The sequence below is a fragment of the Malus sylvestris genome, chromosome 6, assembly GCF_916048215.2.
Source record: "Malus sylvestris chromosome 6, drMalSylv7.2, whole genome shotgun sequence".
NCBI lineage: Eukaryota > Viridiplantae > Streptophyta > Magnoliopsida > Rosales > Rosaceae > Malus > Malus sylvestris.
The window spans coordinates 12,007,489-12,026,299 of NC_062265.1; the positions used below are offsets into that span (position 1 = coordinate 12,007,489).

Consider the following 18,811-nt stretch of genomic DNA (forward strand, 5'->3'; position numbering starts at 1 on the left):
AGAATAAACAGTTGCACAGGCTCCCACATAACTATGCTACAAATATGAAGAGGAAGATTGACCAGATGCAGGAATCTGATGGTCAGATTTTACTTGATCATCCGAGGTTTGTGGGTTTGTTCCAACAGCATTTGCCTTCTTCTTCTGGGGCTGTACCACTTAATGAAGCTCCAAATGATCAACCTCCGATGCCTCCTCCTTCTGAGGCTCCGCCGACTACTGAGACTTCTCCTAAGCAACCTTTGTGAAGGGCTCCCTATTGTATTTATCTGCTTAATGTTCCTTTCCTTTTTTATGAATGTAAAAATACCTTGCATAACTGTCAGTGTTTCAAAATAAACCCACACAAAAAACAATTAAACAAGCAATAGATAAAAATGACAATCATGGCAAAATAAAACTATAGAAAAGGGAAGGTTTTTAGAAACGCAAAACTGATTGTGGAGCAATTCAAAAATCTTTCTTATTTGAATACATGGGTTGCCTCCCAAGAAGCGCTTGCTTTAACGTCTTCCAGCCAGACGAAACTTCCTTCTAAACTTGGGTAGGGCCCATAGCATGGAATTGATCCTTGAATGGACGGTGATACTTGACGTGATTCGGCAATGGTTTAAATTCTAGTGTAGGTCCCTCAATCATCAAAATCAGGAAGTTAGTATATACTAAAATCAAAGCTGGAAAAGATGGCTTACTTGCTTGCTCCAACACAAACTCAATTACGAACACCAGATCTTTGAAGGTTGCAAGGATATGGGACTTAGCCAGATTTAGTGTTTTGAGAGTTATGACTTGTCCCGTGTCATAAAATCCAACTTCTTTGGGAATTTTCGTCTCAAGTGTATCTTCTTTGATGAATTCTAGACATTCATCATCCACTTCTTGCTCTTGATTCATTGGAAAGGTTTCGAAGATGCCTTTCTCACCCTCTTCTTCCTTGGATTGCATGATCCTGCAAGGAATAAGGACATTTGGTGAAACGGGGTCAAGGCAAATTGAATTTAGGCTTACCTTGGTTATAATGGACGACATAGATGGCATATGGGGCTGCGGCAATGGTGGTTCTTCCCTTGCCGTGGCCTTGTTATTCTCTTCTTCTTTGAGCAACAACTATTCATCCATGTTTTGGCTTGGTTTGGATGTCTTCGATTCACCTCCAACCTCCATAACACTTCCCAAAGTGACAACATCATGGATTTCAAAATATTCCTTCAAATTTTCAATAGTTGAGTTGGAGAGTTCACTTTGCTCTTGAATTTGTGCCATGAACTCCATAATTTGCCCAATTTGCTTCTCCAATTCTCTAGTCTTCTTGGCTTGATTTTGCATATCTTTGTTTCCATTTTCTACTTCCTGGTTCAAAGAAGTGAGTAACTTTTTAAACATATCATTATCCAAAGACGTACGTGAATTGAATTGGGCAGATTGTTATGGTGGCTGCATAGGTCTTGAATAGAACTCATCTTCTTGCTGCCAATACCCATCTTGTTGGAATTGTTGAGGTTCTCCCCACATGTAATCTAAATAATCTCTCCAATCCGAATTGTAAGCGTTGGAAATCATGTTGTCCCTTAATTGGCTATGGCCTTGATAACCCCAAGCATCTTCATTCGCAACGAATTGAGAACATTGATGAGTTGGATATCCTTGCCCATAGGACACACCATCTGTAGGGACACTTTGCATTGTCGTCCTTCCGGCATATTGTGACAATTGAGAAGTAAGTTTTGCCAATTGAGCTTGAATGGTAACAAAATCCATGTCTTACTTCTCTAGTACTTAAAATCAAGGAAACAAAACTAAATCAAATATCATAAGTAAAAATAAAAGACACAAATAGAAACAAAGTTAGTAACTAAAACAAAAAAACATGAAAAAGAAACAACGGGGGATTAGCAAAGTTGCTAATCCCCGGCAACGGCGCCAAAATTTGATGCGATGAAAGTTAAGCACTCAAATTAAACCCTCTTGTTGTCAAATTGTAGTATAAATGCAAGTAGGGATCGTTCTAAACCAGGGATTATAAGGGCTTACTAAAACCTCTAAACTTACTCAAAAACATAAAAACAAAGTTAAAAACGTTTGAATAGACTCAAAGGACTCAAAACAGATTCTAAAGACTCAAAACAACTTAAAAATACTCAAAACTGCCTAAAAACACAAACTGGGCAGATTTGACTCTAACACAACTTTAGACGAATTTAGTGTTTTGAATTAAATCAAAACACTCTAAAACACAAACAAAACAGATTTTAAACACTTTGGAACAAGAAAGTAAAATGGGGGTTTTGATTTGAATGAATTTGAAATAAACAAGCAAGTTATGAAACTAGGCAGATTATAAAATGAATTTGAAAAATAAAATGATGGATGGATTAGTTAGAGGTCCGTTCTTCACACATGACACACTAGTACATGAATCAATTTCCAATTGCTTTTCAATAAACTATGATGCTCAACACCCCAAATTAACCGTGATACACAAATTAACCCTCAGATTTTCCTTTACTCATTGAATTGGATGAATGCATGCGACAACCCAAATCATTCTCTAAAAGTCCCCTATATGAATGCATAATAGAGATACAATCAGAGATCATTATGTTCAATGAAAATCATAAGTGTTGACGAGGCAATTATAACTATGAATGCATGATACAATTGCCAAGAATTCAATTAACGCGATTGCGATAAACAACCTTCACTACTCATGAATATAAACTTGTAACGATTAGGTGAAACTCATTTATATTCTAGCATCTAATTCATGCATGAAAACTAAGTATGCATCCTTAATAAACATACAAGAATCAGTTATGAATAAAATAGATAATTGAATTGCAATCACAACTTATCAAATCACAATTGGAAGAAATCAATTCATATCTCAAGCATGTTCATGGCTTCAAACTTCCCCCTAACTAAATAGGGGTTTAGCCACTCATAATTGCAACAAAATTAGAAAATAACAAAGTAGACATTGAAAGCAAGAACGAAGTACACCTAAAACACTCCAAAGTTCCAAGCTTGAAACGCCAAGGACCTTTGTTTTGACCACCTTGTTGTAGCACAAGTGTCTTGGATGTGTATGGATATATGGATGGAATGGATTTGCACGGCTAAGAGATGAAAAGTGTATGGAGTTGTAATGAGTGTATGTAATGGGTGTAGTGGGTGGATGTTTGGTAATGAGTGAATGTAATGGTTGTAGTGGATGAGTGTTTGGTAATAAGTGGATGTAATGGGTGAAGTGGGTGGATGTTTGGTAATGAGTGGATGTAATGGGTGTAATGGGTTGTGGTAATGAGTGGATGTAATGGGTGTAGTGGGTGGATGTTTGGTAATGAGTGGATGTATTGGGTGTAGTGGATGGATGTTTGGAGAATGGATGTGTTGGGTGAAATGAGTGGATGTAATGGTAGGCGAATGTGTTGGGTGAAATGAGTGGATGTAGTGGTAGGTGAATGGATGTGTTGGGTGAAATGAGTGTGTTAAAATGGTTATTTATAGGGAGAGGATGATGCACAAACTTCAAATTTTGTCCATTCCTTTTGCTCCAAACATATGCTATCCATTCCATGCCCAAAAATGCTCCAAAATGCTCCAAAATGCACTTCTTTGCCACATTAACCCTTTGGACCTAAAACACACGAAAATAGCTTAAAATACTAAAATAACTACGAACTACCAACATAAATGCCAAGAAACAAGCTAACTAAGTCGCATAAATATTCTCTTATCAGTGTCCAATTGACGAGGTAATTGATGATAAGATTTTGCGAGCTTGGGATTGTATTGACTTGTAACACCTCGGCTGTTGGTTCATCTTCTATACTTAGTTTTCCCAAATACTTGATTGAGATGGAGCATCTGAACTGATAGTCCAAAGGGGAGCCTAAAGCTGCCAAGGCATCTACATGAGCATTGTCTGCCTGTGGCACTTGTGTGAAGGTGTACGTTTGAAATGCCTCGAGCTACTTTCGTACCTTCTCGAGGTAAAGTGCCATCCTTTTATGCTTTGCTGCATACTCCTCGGTAGTCTGACTAATGATAAATTGAGAATCAAAATGGATTGTGAGCTTCTTGACTGCCAGATCTTGTGCCATTCGGAGGCCTGCCAATAAGGCCTTATACTTCTCTTTGTTGTTCAATGCCTGGAAGCCTAAAGTGATTGCCTGCTCGAGCATCGAGTTGTCTGGGGTGATGAGAAGCAAGCCTGCTCTAGAGCCCTTGTAGTTGGATGAACCATCGACGTGCAGGCGGTAAAAGTCTTTGTCAAAAAGGGTATGTTCGACCAAGGCATCCTCGAATGCGTCTTTAGGCTATGTCGTTGCATCTCTCATACCAGGAGTGAACTTTGCTATGAAGTCTGCCAAGTCCTGAGCTTTTATTGTCGTGCGAGGTTGGTAAACCAAGACATATTGGCCAAGTTCCAACACCCACTTCATCACTCATTGAGAAGCGTTTGGACCATGTAAGATAGATCGTAGGGGATACTTAGTTAAAACAATTACCGTATGCACTTGAAAGTATGTTTTGAGCTTCTGAGTTACAACAACTACTGCCAAAATTAGCTTTTTGATCCTCAGATATCTTGTTTCCATATCAAAGAGAGCTTTAGAAGTGTAGAATACCATCAGTTTGGGCCCTAGCTCTTCTCGTAAGAAGGCAGAGCTTGCTGCTATGTTTAATATTACCAAGTAGATGTATAATTCCTCGGCTACTTCAGGCTTAGATAGTAACGGAGGGGATGTCAAACATTTCTTCAAGTCTTGAAATGCTTTCTTGCACTCGTCGTCTCACTTGTCTCTTTGTACCTTCTTGATGACCTTGAAGGGCTTACATCGATTGATAGAATGCAAGAGGAAACGGTTGAGCGTGATTCGGCTTAATCGTGAGCCGATTCTAGCTCTCTTCTTCAGCTACTCAGGATCAAGAATGATGTATTTAGCGTCATCTTCTGGCTTCCATCCTTTTTCTTATGTCAATGTGTCCTTTTGAATGGCATCATCTTAATCTGCCTGATGTGGTTGCTATATGGTAATAAGCTTGTCCTTCTGAACCTTGGTAGCTTCTGCGGGAATGAAGGACTTCTTCTTTGACTCTTTCAGCATTTGCACCATGCATCGTCAGGATGTGGCCTGGTTGGACTTAATCTCTTCGACTCCTTCTTCCGGGACATGGAATTAGATTTTTTAGTACTCAACAGAGGTTACAGCACCCAGTTTCATGAGCCAGGGCTTTTCCAGAATCCCGTTATAAGGAGACAGGTCACTAACTATTATGAACGTCTACTTTAAGACTATTGGTGGTGTTCTCACATTTAGTGTTATGTTGCCAATAGCTATTGAGGTGTGTCCGTTAAATCCGATGAGTACCTCTACTCAACGTATTACCGTACTTTTTAGGCCCGTCTTCTAAATGATGGATAACTGAAGTAGATTTACTCCATCATCATTTTGTTGACTATAACATGCCCCAATTGAATGGACACTACCAAAGCATCGTCGTGTGGGAAGTCAACTCCCTCAACATCCTGCTCGGTGAAACCAACAATGGGTCCAAGTTTGGTGTAGGCTGCCTGAACCTAAGAGATTGCTATAGCCTATTAGATTTTTCTCTACTTAGAGTTGTTTGTGGCTCCCAAGTATTCGAACTCAGTGAAAATGTCGTTGATTCTGATAGTCTTGGAAGGCGGCTCCTTGTCTACGTTTGCCTTCCTCCTAGGTTGCATAACTAGCTTGTATAGTCATCTGCACATTTACCCTTCTTCACCAGCTTCTCTAAGTATTCCCTCCAGGTATAGCAAGTGTTGGTCGTGTGACCAGGACCTCAGTGGAACGCGCAGTACTTGGTGTGATCCAGCTTAGAGGTGTCTCTTCTAGATTGTCTTGGCAGCTTGAACTAAGGCTCACTCTTGAGGTCACGGAGGATTTGGTTGACCAGGATCGAGAACTTGGTATAGTTCTTGGTGGCTTAGCCTCTTCTTGCTGGGGATCGATCTCTACGCACGAGTGGATAATGTCGATTTAGCAAAGAGAAAATAACATCATCCCCACCCTCAGCCCGATCCCTCTCCCCATTGTGAAAGATCAGAAAAGTAATATGTGTTTGTTACAACGAAGTTCTCATTCCGTAAGAACTAGAACTTTGTTTTGTTCATTTGGAATTGTTTTTTGTTTCTTACATTCTTGGTGTTGATCTGTTTTTAATCCTTTTTTAGGTTTTTCAATTCGGTGTCAGATTGGAGTATATGGTACAAGAATCATCATAAACGCTTCTAATATGTCAGGGGTATACCATACTAGCCACCTTTGTAAATCGAATTCACGAACAGAAACACAACGGTGGAGATTTAATGATTTTTTGGTTTCTTGCAGGGGGTTGGTTCGAAGCGTGTAGATGATCTTGTAAACAAGTTCGCACCAACCCTTTCATAGGTTCGATTCGTTGCACACTGCTCTGATGTTTGGTTCTCTATGGTACCCCTGCTTTTTGTTTGATTACTACTGTGTTTGGGTGATTACAATTCGTAATTAGTTAAAGGAAACTAGGCTTTTAGATGAATCATCACTTCGCTTTCAGACGACTTTTACTGAAATGTGTGCTATTTATTGATAAAGGTAATGGTTTCGTGTTAATATTCTTTTGATAGTAGACCTTGCCCCTCATTTTAGATGAATTATGGTAGGAATTTGTTTATCTAATTAAGATTCGTAATCATGGAAAGTCTAAATTATTTGTGTAAGGGGCGACATAATTTACCAGCTTCTATTCTTTTAGCAGTGTGCCTGCACCTACGGTATTCATCAACTTCCTCATCCACCCTGGTCATCTAAGAACTTTGAAGTGTTGGTGTGGTCCTCTAAAAAGTGCTAACTATGGGAAAATACAACAAAATACAAAATAAGCTCTGAAATATCTGAGTACTGCACCTTTTAATCCACACCCTTATGAGCTCAACCACCCTTGAGAAGATATCACTTATAAAGGTTAAACATTTGATTCATGTGCTTAGTTCTCTTTTGTTTTTTTTTTCTTCTTTTGAAATGTGTTCCCTTATTTCATTTGGAAATGTTTCATGTTTGTTAAATTCCATTAATTTCCAATTTTGAAACTAATCTGTTATTTATTCTCAAATGATTATTTTAGGAGCTACTTTCAATGAGAGGAAAGACTTCTGTTATTTCATGATTGTCATCCTTACCGTATTTTTTAACATGCCTTTGTATTTGTTTATTACAAGTGTTCTCATTGTGATAGAGTTACTCATTGTTAATAATCTGTATATTGCCTTGTTTCCTATATTTTCTCTGCAACTGATTGGAGTCTAAGACAGAAATGGCTCATCTCTTACGTTTTATCACATGGCAGCTCATTTAGAAAGGACCGACTAGAGATTCTACGGGTCTATGATTATGATAATCCCATTGGTAGCTCATTGGAGTCTATATGATAATCCCATTGGCTTTGGCAGCTCATTCGAGTCTGTATATTGCCTTTGGTTCGGTTCATCCACTACTAATCACCGTCAAATGCTATATGCATAATAGTTAGTATATATTCGTATTTCTTAGTATATGTGTGTGGATGTATATAAGGACATGTCATCGCCCTGACGAAGGACGTGGAATCCCTAGAAGGTAAGATTGCGGTCCAAGTAGTAGCTTGGGATGCCTGGGAAGCCCATATTGCAGTCAAAGAAGTAGCTCGGAAAGCCCAGATTGCAGCCTAGTTATAGGCCCAGAACGAGAAGATGAGGATGATCCTACGGACCTTATAGATGTCTAGCCTTCAAATTCCAATGCCAGCATATAATCTTGCTCCACCTTCATCCTCCCAGCCACTTCACCCAGTCGATAAGTAGCCTGATGCATCTTGTATGTACATTTTCATATATTTTATAATTAAATACTTTTTCTTGGTTTATTAATTATTGTTTAGAATTTAATTACAATATTTATTAAAAATTAAATAAAAAATATTTTTTCCAAAAAAATAAAAATATAAAAAGGGTTTGCTGGACAAAAAAGTAACCTTAGTCGCGCAAAGACACTTTGCACGACGCATGTCCGTATACCGCACAAAACTCTTTGCGCGAAGCATGTCCCTCCGTCTTTGCGCAACGGATAACCTACGTTGCGCAAAGTAGTTTTGCACCAAGTAGGGACATGCGTTGCCCAAAGACACTTTGCTCGACTGAAGGACATGCTTTCACTGCCTTGGCGCGATAGTTGGCGCGCGACAAATGTTTCGTTGGGCAAATTTTCAGGCAACATTTTTTTTATTTTGCACGACGAAGGTACCTATGTTGCGCAAATTGTTTTTTGTACTAGCGAAGTTAGGGTGTGAGCCATATCTTAGCTATAGAAATAAATTCTACAACTAAGATATGGTGGAAAATTAAATTAAATTATAATGATTACACCATACATCAACAAAATCTTTACATAAATTTTTTCGAATACACAGTGAAATAACAATAGTGCACAAATTAATTCACAACAAAAACTACCAATTAGATAATAATTAAATTGTAACAATTCTTTCAAATGCATGAAATATATGCAAATGAGATGGATGAATTTACTCACTCCCTTCTAATCCCCCTAACACATACCTAAGGCATCCAAGTCTGCACGTCTCATACCATGCTTATACCACTTGGCTCCAAATACCTTAGAATATGAGTTAACTCCCGTTCATCCCTTAAGCCCAATTCTTAGAATTAAATTCTCAATTTCTACTTTATTTATGTAGGAACTTCCCATGAAGTCCAATTATATATTCAAGCCCTTCCCCTGACACCTGACATATACAAGATTTCATTGTTTTATTTTCAAGGCATTCTCCATCCCTTGAATAACTTCACAACTCAAACACTTTACACAAGTGAGCACTTGACACAACACAACTCTTTTCCTTGGATTTGCATGAATGCTTATGCATGTGCATAGTAATATGGATATCAATAATCACCTTCTATCATACAATCTGCAAAACTAATCAAATAGTTACCTCTCAACATTTGCTTGCTTATAAGTTTAAGTTTAAGCTAGTGCTATTACATGCATCCTACATTTAATTAGTTGATAACTTAAGAGAAGCATTAAGATATGATCATTATTACAAGTTTTACTAATTAATATATATGGTTTTCTGCTTGTTTTGGACATATAGGTGGTCCAAGATTGCAGGCAGATTGCCAGGGAGAACAGATAATGAGATCAAGAATCATTGGAACACCCATATCAAGAAAAAGCTGCTTAGGATGGGAATTGATCCTGTCACGCATGAACCCCTCCACAAAGAAGAAGAGTTGCCTTCCAATATTAAGGAAAATAACTCATCATCATCTTCCCATGATCATGATGATCATGACAATAATTTGCCAGCTGATAAGTCTATAAATGGTGTTCACAATTCACAAGAAAATGATCAAAACGTGGTGAATTCATCAGGATCGGAGGGCATAAACTCATAGACTGAAAACTCCTCAATGTTGCTAGTTATATATTAGTTAGAGTATAAATAGTAGTTTATTGTCCCATATTGGTGAAGTACATATGTAATACAAATTGTAACTCCTATATATACTCCACTTTGGAGATTAATGAATATATAAGAAATTCCCAAATATTGTCATATATATTTTTGGCATTTACCATGTTTAGTTTAATATTGGTATTTACCATGTTTAGTTCAATATGGTATCAGAACAGTTCACTCTTGGTGACCTGTGTGCTTTAATTTTGTACCCACATTTTTCGTGATTTCCTTCGTTAAAAAAAAAAAAAAAAAGTGAATAGTGGTGCGCTACAATACAGTGCGTGAATAGTGGTCTGTTTTGTGAACAGTGTCCTCTACAGTGCCGTAAAACAGTGATTACAGTGTCGTGAATAGTGCTCTGCTACAGTGCCGTGAACAGTCTCTTCTACAGTATCTGGTAAATTGTTTTCATTCCGCTGCGTATCTTTTGTGCCTTTATTGTTCGTGATTTTTGTTTAATGGCTCAATATAATCATAGTGTTGTTATGCATCTTGGTGGAACAAATAAAAGGATAATAGATACTGGGGCCACTGATCATGTGACTAGTGACCCTAGAGTGTTTGATGAGTTATGTGACTATGTTCGTGATCCGTATGTTGCTAGTGCAAATGGAGCACATTCCCCTGTAAAGGGTGAAGACACTATCTTTCTGACTCCAACCTTATCTTTGGTCCGTGCTTTACTTGTTCCTGATCTTAAGTGCAATCTTTTATCGGTAGGAAAACTTCTTGATACCTCATATTGTTCTGCTCACTTCTACCCTGCGTATTGTTATTTTCAAGATATTCAAACTCAGAAGATAATTGGTCATGGTAAAAGAATAGGGAGTTTGTACATCTTGACTATGGAGGATACTGTTGTTTCTAGTTCAAATAATCATCAAGTTTTAAGTGCTAAAGTGGATGACAGACATCAAATTTGGTTGTGGCATCGACGATTGGGACATCCATCATTCAGTTATATAAAACATCTATTTCCTTCTTTATTTCGCACTTGTAGTGATTCAGAGTTTAAGTGTGAAACATGTGTCATGGCTAAGAGTCATCGTGCTTCATTTCCTATAAGTCATTCTAAAGCTACTTTGCCATTTGATTTGATACATTCTGATGTGTGGGGTCCAGTGAAAGTTACTTCTAATGGATTCCGTTGGTTTGTTACTTTTATTTATGATTGTACTCGGTTAACTTGGGTGTTCTTGATGAAGAATAAAAGTGATGTTCCGTTACTTCTTCAAAAATTTTGTACAATGGTGTCTACTCAGTTTCAGACCAAAGTTAATGTCTTCAGGTCTGATAACGGGGGAGAATATGTGAATCACTCTTTGACATGTTTTTTTCGTGATCATGGTATTATTCCCCAGACGACTACTCTGTTTACACCCCAACAAAACGGTGTGTCCCAACGGAATAATCGTCAAATAATGGAAGTTGCTCGCTCATTGATGTTGGATAAATGTGTTCCTAATCATTTGTGGGGTCATGTTGTTTTGGCTGCTGTGTATTTGATCAATCGTGTTCCAAGTAGAGTTCTTGATTTTCAGACATCGTTCGATGTGCTACAAAAACATGTTTCTCTTGTTTATGTATCAAAGCTTCATTCGAAAGTGTTTGGGTGTATTGCGTATGTGCATGTCCACTCTCATCAGCGGAGTAAACTTGATGCATGTGCTCTCCGGTGTGTATTTATTGGGTATGCTAACAATAAGAAAGGCTATAAGTGTTATCATCCTCCGACTCAAAAAACTTATATTACCATGGATGTCACCTTAGCCCTCTTCCGACTCTCCACTTTAGGGGGAGAGGGGAAGTGAAGAGCAGATTCGAAGAAATGGTATGGATAATGTGTTACAGGCAGAGTTGGGAACAGAACCTATTATGTTGCGTGATACTGATCAGTCAACTACATATAGTGATCGGTCACCTATTATTCCCGGAACTATTTCTACTGACGATAGATCAGATATGCCCAGCGAGTTGCCTATTAGTATGTCTGACGAATTACCTTCTAATGATCGGTTGCCTGCTGCTGATATGTCTAACGAGTTGCCTGATGATGGTTCGTCCAGTGATGATTCTTCTAACAGTTTGGTACAAGATGATGGCATACATGAGGTAAATTCTGATGATTCTTCTACTTATCAGTTGCCTCCATGAGCTAATCGTGGAAAACCTAAAGTACAATATGAGTCTGATATGCATGCCAAATCCAAATATCCTATCAACAATTATGTGTCTACTCATCGTTTATCCAAACCATATGCATCTTACATATGTCAGCTATCTAGTGTATCAATTCCAACAAAATTGCACGATGCTTTGTCTGACCCTAAGTGGGTTAATGCCATGCAAGTTGAGATGGAAGCTTTGGAAAAGAATTCTACCTGGGATTTGGTTTCTTTACCAAACGGAAAAAAAGCCATTGGATGTAGATGGGTGTTTACTATTAAGCACAAAGCAGATGGTTCTATTGACCGGTATAAAACTAGATTAGTTGCTAAGGGTTATGCTCAAACTTATGGGGTGGACTATTAGGAGACATTTGCTCCTGTTGCCAAACTTAATACTGTGCGTGTTCTTCTGTCCTTAGCAACAAACCAGGATTAGCCTCTGTTGCAATTTGATGTTAAGAATGCTTTCCTTCATGGCGATCTTAAGGAGGAAGTGTATATGGATCTCCCACCTGGTATTGGAACATCTCCTGGAAAAGGTGTTGTATGCAGGTTACGAAAGGTCTTGTATGGTTTGAAACAATCTCCTAGAGCGTGGTTTAGGAGGTTTACAAGTTCAATGAAGAAGTTTAGGTATATCCAGAGTCATTCAGATCCTACTTTGTTTCTAAAGCGACAAAACGGTAAGCTAACTGCATTGATTATTTATGTTGATGACATGATAGTGACTGGTGATGATCAGAAAGAGATACAACGCCTTCAAAAGTACCTAGCTACTGAGTTTGAGATGAAAGAATTGGGTGAATTGAAGTATTTTCTTGGAATCGAGGTTGCACGATCCAAGCATGGTATTTTTTTGTCTCAACAGAAATATGTTCTTGATTTGTTAGCTGAAACAGGTATGTTAGATTGCAAGCCTGTTGATACTCCGATTGAGCAGAATCATCGTTTGGGCTTATTTCCAGATCAAGTTCCTACTCATAAGGAACAGTATTAGAGGCTTGTTGGGAGATTAATTTATTTATCTCACACTCGCCTTGACATTGCTTATGCAGTTAGTGTGGTAAGTCAGTTTATGCACTCACCTGGTGAAGCTCATATGGATGCAGTAACCCGTATTTTGAGGTACTTGAAGATGGCTCCTGGCAGAGGCCTGTTTTTCTCCAAGAATTGTCATTTGAATGTCGAAGGATATACAGATGCAGATTGGGCAGGTTCTATCACCAATCGGTGATCTACATCTGGATACTTTACGCTTGTGGGTGGTAATTTAGTTACTTAGAGAAGCAAGAAACAAAAAGGTGTGGCTAGGTCAAATGCAGAAGCTGAGTTTCATGGTATGTCGCATGGTGTATGTGAGTTGTTGTGGTTGAAAAAATTGTTGAGAGATCTTGGGTTTAACCCCAAAGGTGCTATGAAACTTCATTGTGATAACAAGGCTGCTATTGAGATTGCTAATAATCCAGTTCAACATGATCGAACAAAACATGTGGAGATTGATCGACATTTCATTAAGGAAAAATTGGATGCTGAAATTATTATGTTTCCGTTTGTGAGATCTGAAGATCAACTTGTTGATGCTCTTACCAAGGCTTTGTCTAATAGTGTGTTTTCCAACTCGCTTGACAAGTTGGGCATGCGTGACATCTTTGCATCAACTTGAGGGGGAGTGTTGCGAGTTATATATTAGTTAGAGTGTAAATAGTAGTTTATTGTCCCACATTGGTGAAATACATATGTAATACCAATTGTAACTCCTATATATACTCCACTTTGGAGATTAATGAATATATAAGAAATTTCCAAATATTGTCATATATATTTTTGGTATTTACCATGTTTAGTTCAATACTCAATAGGCGCTGAATCGATGTTGTTTGACAGCATTTGCAACGACAATTTGTTAACGAACACCCTGTGGATGGATGAAACACCTCTGATTGATGCATTGTGGAACGACAACAATCAAGTAGAACTTGATCAAGGAGGGATCAATTACAATATCACTGAGAATAATGGAATGGGCTTCCAATCTAATTGGGATGACAATTGGACATGGCTTTTGGACTGCCAAGATTATGGTATTCATGATTTTGGTATGGATTGCTTCAGTAACGTGGAAGTAAATGGTATCAACACATTAGAGGTGGGAGAAAAATTAAGCACAACTATAAACTAATCAAATACAAAGCATGCAGTTAATCTTTATTAATAATGTTCTAGTGAGGAGAGAGTAGTATTCAAAATTCAAATGTGCGTACATGTTACAAAGTACCATGTCTGCTGCCTCACTTTTTATTAAGTTCTTGGTGTTGAATTTTATCTGTTACGGTTCTCGGAAGGTCGACGATTAGACCTGCTTCTTAAGAGGTTTCCTCACCAACCAAAGAAACAGCTAGCGATACGAAATTACCTAATAATATGTACAGGTGGTAATATTCGTAAAAGTGTATGTTAGGGAGTTAAACAATATTGTAAAAGTATTCATAGTACTGCTACGATGAACCTTCTGTACATCAATTATGTACTTAAATATTTATGCTGAAATTAAATAAAACAAAAGGTTAATTTATTTGATTCAATTTTATTTGTTTATAGATTAGGCGGAATAAAATAAAAGATTAGGCGGAATTAATAAGTGTGAGTTCATTTTGTTATGTACTACATTCATATATGAGAAATGAATTATAATGTGCACATGAAACATGCTTTTGAGATAAATCATGCACGATCCCCACAAGTAATACATATTTAAAAAAATAAAAAAATAAAAAAATAAAAACACCATTCATCGGATCCCCAGATTAATATGTTAATTAGCCTTTGCATAGGCATCAATTGATCCAGACCCTTGATCTGTATTGCATCATGAATTTTCTTTTCTTTGTTTAGGTGCTTTTTAAAACTAAACTGAAGCTGTATACATAGCATGCCATCACTACCATTTTCGAGTTTAAAGTTTATAGCTGAAATCCAATTACCCACTTCCGAAGAGGTAGGGATAGCAATTCAACCCGTTAATTCTGATAAATGTGGGTAACCATTCGAATGGGACGGATTTAGGATTAGAATTCGGATATTTTTTGAATACGGAGAAAAACTATGAATATTATTTGGTTAAGGTTTTCGATATGGTTATAAGAGTTCCTGATCAATAACCGTCCCCAAATCTACCCCGAAGAATATATAATGTGATATACTATAGGATAAACTAGTTTCTCATCCCTTATTTATCTTTCTCATTAATTGAAACCTTCTTCCTTTGTCATCTTTTATCAAGGTCTCTTGACTTTTCTTCCTATCATTTTTTGAATGTTAAATTATTTATAGTTATATGCCTAATTTATTGAACAATATAAAAGACAGAGAGGGGGGTGTGGCAACAATAGAGAGAAAGAGAGATATGTTATTGTGAGGTGTGTGTTAGACCACCCCATTATGCCGTTATTTATGTAGTAAGGAAGCTAAATTCCTTTGCCCAATAGGATTGCAACTCTAGTCTAAGAGATATGGTAGAATGCCATAAGGATATCATAGATATAATACGATTTACACAATCACATTCTCAATCTAATATGATGCAACACTCCTTCTTGAGTGTGTAAATACTCAAACAAAACATCACATCAGGTCTTCAGTGGATGAAGTAGAACAATTGATGAAGTTGTCGGCACAATGGTTGAATCTTGTCGATGCAAATTTCCTCCATCTCTTGCTTTGACGAAAATGCACCTGCAAAAAAAATCAACACCTTTGATCACATACCTAAGCCTCACATGCTCACGAGGTCTAGAAGGGGGAGTTAGGCCAATGGATCTCTGATGCCTTAGTTAGTTTCTTTGAAAAGAGTATGTGTTTAGGCCTATATATATATATATATATATATATATATATATATATATATATATAGGGGGAGAGGTTGACCATGGTGTAAGGTTTTTGCCTTAGACATGGTGGCATCCTATTGGCCAAGGTGTATGTAGAGAATATTTTCAAGATATTAAATAGGAAAGAATGTCTTGAGATAATGGTGGCATCCTATCAGTCCAGGATGTGTGCCTCATCAAAACATCGTTAAGGTAGCAAAACCTCAATGCAAAAAATGCTCCTAATCGTAGGGAAAAAGAGTATAATAAGATCAAGTGAGTATGATTCTAGATACTCCCTTGAGTTTGACATAACTTCTAAATAAGAGAACAGACAAGCTATTCAGGTCAGAAAGTTTACGCATATTGATTCCTTGGACGAGCTTTTGAAATGTAGATTTGGGCAAATGACTTGATGAAGAGATCAGTCGGGTTGTCCTAGGAACGGATTTGCTTGACTTCAATGTTCTGATGCTATTGTTGCTGGTAAGAATACAAGAACTTCAACTCAATATGCTTAGTGTTGTCTGCCTTAATGTATCCCTTCTTCAATTGATCGATATATGTAGTGTTGTCTTGAAAGATCATTGTGGGAACTTTAACAATGGTAGAAAGACCGCTAGTACTTCGAATATGTTCCATGACTGCTCTCAACTAAAAGCATTCATGTGAGGCTTCACGCAAGGTGAGAATCTTAGCATGGTTCGAAAAAGTTGCAACTAACGATTGCCCGGTAGACCTCCAAGAAATTATGGTGTCTCAAACAATAAAGACGTAACCCATTTGAGAAAGTGCCATGTGTAGGTCAGATAAATAACCTGCGTCAACATAACCAACAAGGCGATAATCAACCCGAGGACTGAAGGGGGCGGCGACTCCTTTGGAGGATTCATGGGTAAAGAACAAAGTCAAATATGTCGTACCCTTTAAGTAGCGGTAAATATCTTTAACACCATTCAAGCGTCTGCATGAAGGCACATTGTTTTATCTTGCTAAAATATTCACAGCGAATGCAATGTTGGTCTAGTGCATTTAGCAAAGTACAATAAAGCACTAATTGCACTTAGGTATGGAACTTTGGGCTCCAAAATCTCTTCCTTATACTTCTTTGAATAGAAAGGATCTCATTTAGCATCTAAAGTACGAACGACCATATGAGTACTCGAAAGCTTCGTTTTATCCTCATTAAAACGCCGCAATACTTTCCAGGTGTAGTTTGATTGATGTACTAGGATTCCATCCAAACAGTTACCAAGGCAATATTGAGTTTTCTCAAAACCTTTCTGTAAACACGAAATTTTCCTGAAACGAAAGAGACAAGAACACGTGTACAAAATAATATTTGTATTTGTGATTTAGGGGTTACAATCTCTCTCTAATTTGATCATCTGACTCGATCTCCATAAGGTGTTAATTTGTGGATGTGCGATTGATTCAGGGGCCGTCGAGGCTTGATCTTGGATGAACGGTTGAAAGTTTCTTCAAAGGCCGTTGAGGCTTGATCTTGAATGACGTTGATGAACGGATCTTCAAGGGCTTTTGGGCTTGATCTTGAAGAACAATAATGAACAGATCTTCAAGGCTTTTGGGCTTGATCTTGAAGAATTGTTGATGAACGGATCATCAAAGGCCGTCGGGGCTTGATCTTGAATTGGTGGAAGTTCCTTCAAAGGGTCGTTGGGGCTTGATCTTGAAGGTGGATGATTGTTGATCCAAGGGTCGTTGGGGCTTGATCTTGGAAGAACGATGAACAAAGAACGAAGAGGGCTTTCTTGATTCTTTGGGAACCTGGATGCTTGAAAGCTTCAGAGTTTCAGAGCTTCAGAGCTTCAAGGTTTTGGTGTAATATGAATTGGTTAGGAATTGGTTATCAATTGGTTCTGAATTCCCCCCAATGAATGAAATTGGCTTCCTATTTATAGATATTTTCCAAGGCCTAATTTTGAATATAATATGTAGATGAAATAAATCGTTTCTGCCAGGTGTTGTCATGTGTCCTATTTGATGACTTTTCCGATTTATTTTGATTTTTCGTTTAGTCACACGCTACGTGTAAAATTTATGTGACACGTGAGCGTTGAAATTGTAACTATTGGTCAACATTTATTTCACCGAAATTTTGATGTCTACAAATGCCCCCACTTCAAGGCGCGTCGTATACATGTGCTTGTTGTTGGAAGTATGCCCACAAAGCCACTCATTTGATGTAATAGCTTTTTGGAATACCTAATGTTTTAAACTTTTATATGTTTAATGAAGGGCAAAGCTTATTGTTAATCACTATTTATTGTATCATGTGTTTAAGTAATAAGGGAATCCAAGGGATGTATTTGATCTAAGAGACAAGTGATCTAAGTGAGTTAGATTATCGAGACCGTTCTCTTATGTTCATTCCTAAAATGTTCCTAGTCATAGGATTGCCAATTGGGTATTGACAATCCGCTAAGGTTAGTATGTGTTATGTTGACTCAAGCGTGAGTATGACTAGTCTCAAGTCATTTGGTGTTGGACACTAAGACAAACACATAGGTGCTCGAAAGAGTAATCGAGTACACTGAACAACGATCGAAAGAGAGTTCGAACATACATGTCATGTAAGAACTCAATAGTTGCAATATGCAAAGTAGTCCTTTGACCTGAGGCATCATAGATGTCTAATGGTTAGGTCCTTGATCTTTGATCATGTCAACGGCATTCCATCGGAGTGTCCACGGCATTCCATCGGAGTGTAGGCATATGAATGCACAACAAGGGATCTCTAACCTTCCATGGTGGAAGGAGAATACTCTAAGATATGATTCTAAAGTCTTTGGCCAAAGCATATGAATATGACTTAGGAAGTTTGTTCCAAATCATATTCAAGGGAATCATATAGATGTGTATCACATTGGATAGTAGACATGAAACAAACTATCACTTAAACAATGTGATTAAGAGTATTGTATTAGAGAAGGACCGTATTGCATTGTAGTTGTAACTGGATAGGTTCTCCAACCAATTCTACTTAGCTTGGGTAACCATGACATACTGCTAGGTGTCACTCATGGTTTGTGGAAGCCCAAATGATTAGGCAACACTAATCAATAAAGGGAGAATTGAAATGTGGTTTCAATTCACAATCGATCGTTATGACTAACAATCGCCCACTACCTCGCTAAATGGAACCTAATGGATCGTACACCGAGTAAGGGTGATAGTGAAGAAATTAAATGAAATGGATATGCAATTAAA

General features: G+C 37.7%; 1 protein-coding gene across 1 annotated transcript; it reads left to right on the forward strand.

Moving 5' to 3' along the window:
- The first annotated feature begins 11,379 nt into the window (after positions 1-11,379).
- On the forward strand, positions 11,380-13,893 carry LOC126625449 (MYB-like transcription factor ODO1). Its single transcript, XM_050294541.1, has 2 exons — positions 11,380-11,602; positions 13,574-13,893. The coding sequence occupies exons 1-2, from the start codon at positions 11,380-11,382 to the stop codon at positions 13,891-13,893; spliced, it is 543 nt and encodes a 180-aa protein (XP_050150498.1).
- Positions 13,894-18,811: the final 4,918 nt, after the last annotated feature.

Bases quoted from the DNA above. Each gene is read 5' to 3' on its own strand.
- LOC126625449 (XM_050294541.1), top strand. From the start codon at position 11,380: ATGGATAATGTGTTACAGGCAGAGTTGGGAACAGAACCTATTATGTTG. The intron at 11,603-13,573 runs GTTCGTCCAGTG...AATACTCAATAG, and splicing joins TAACGAGTTGCCTGATGATG to GCGCTGAATCGATGTTGTTT.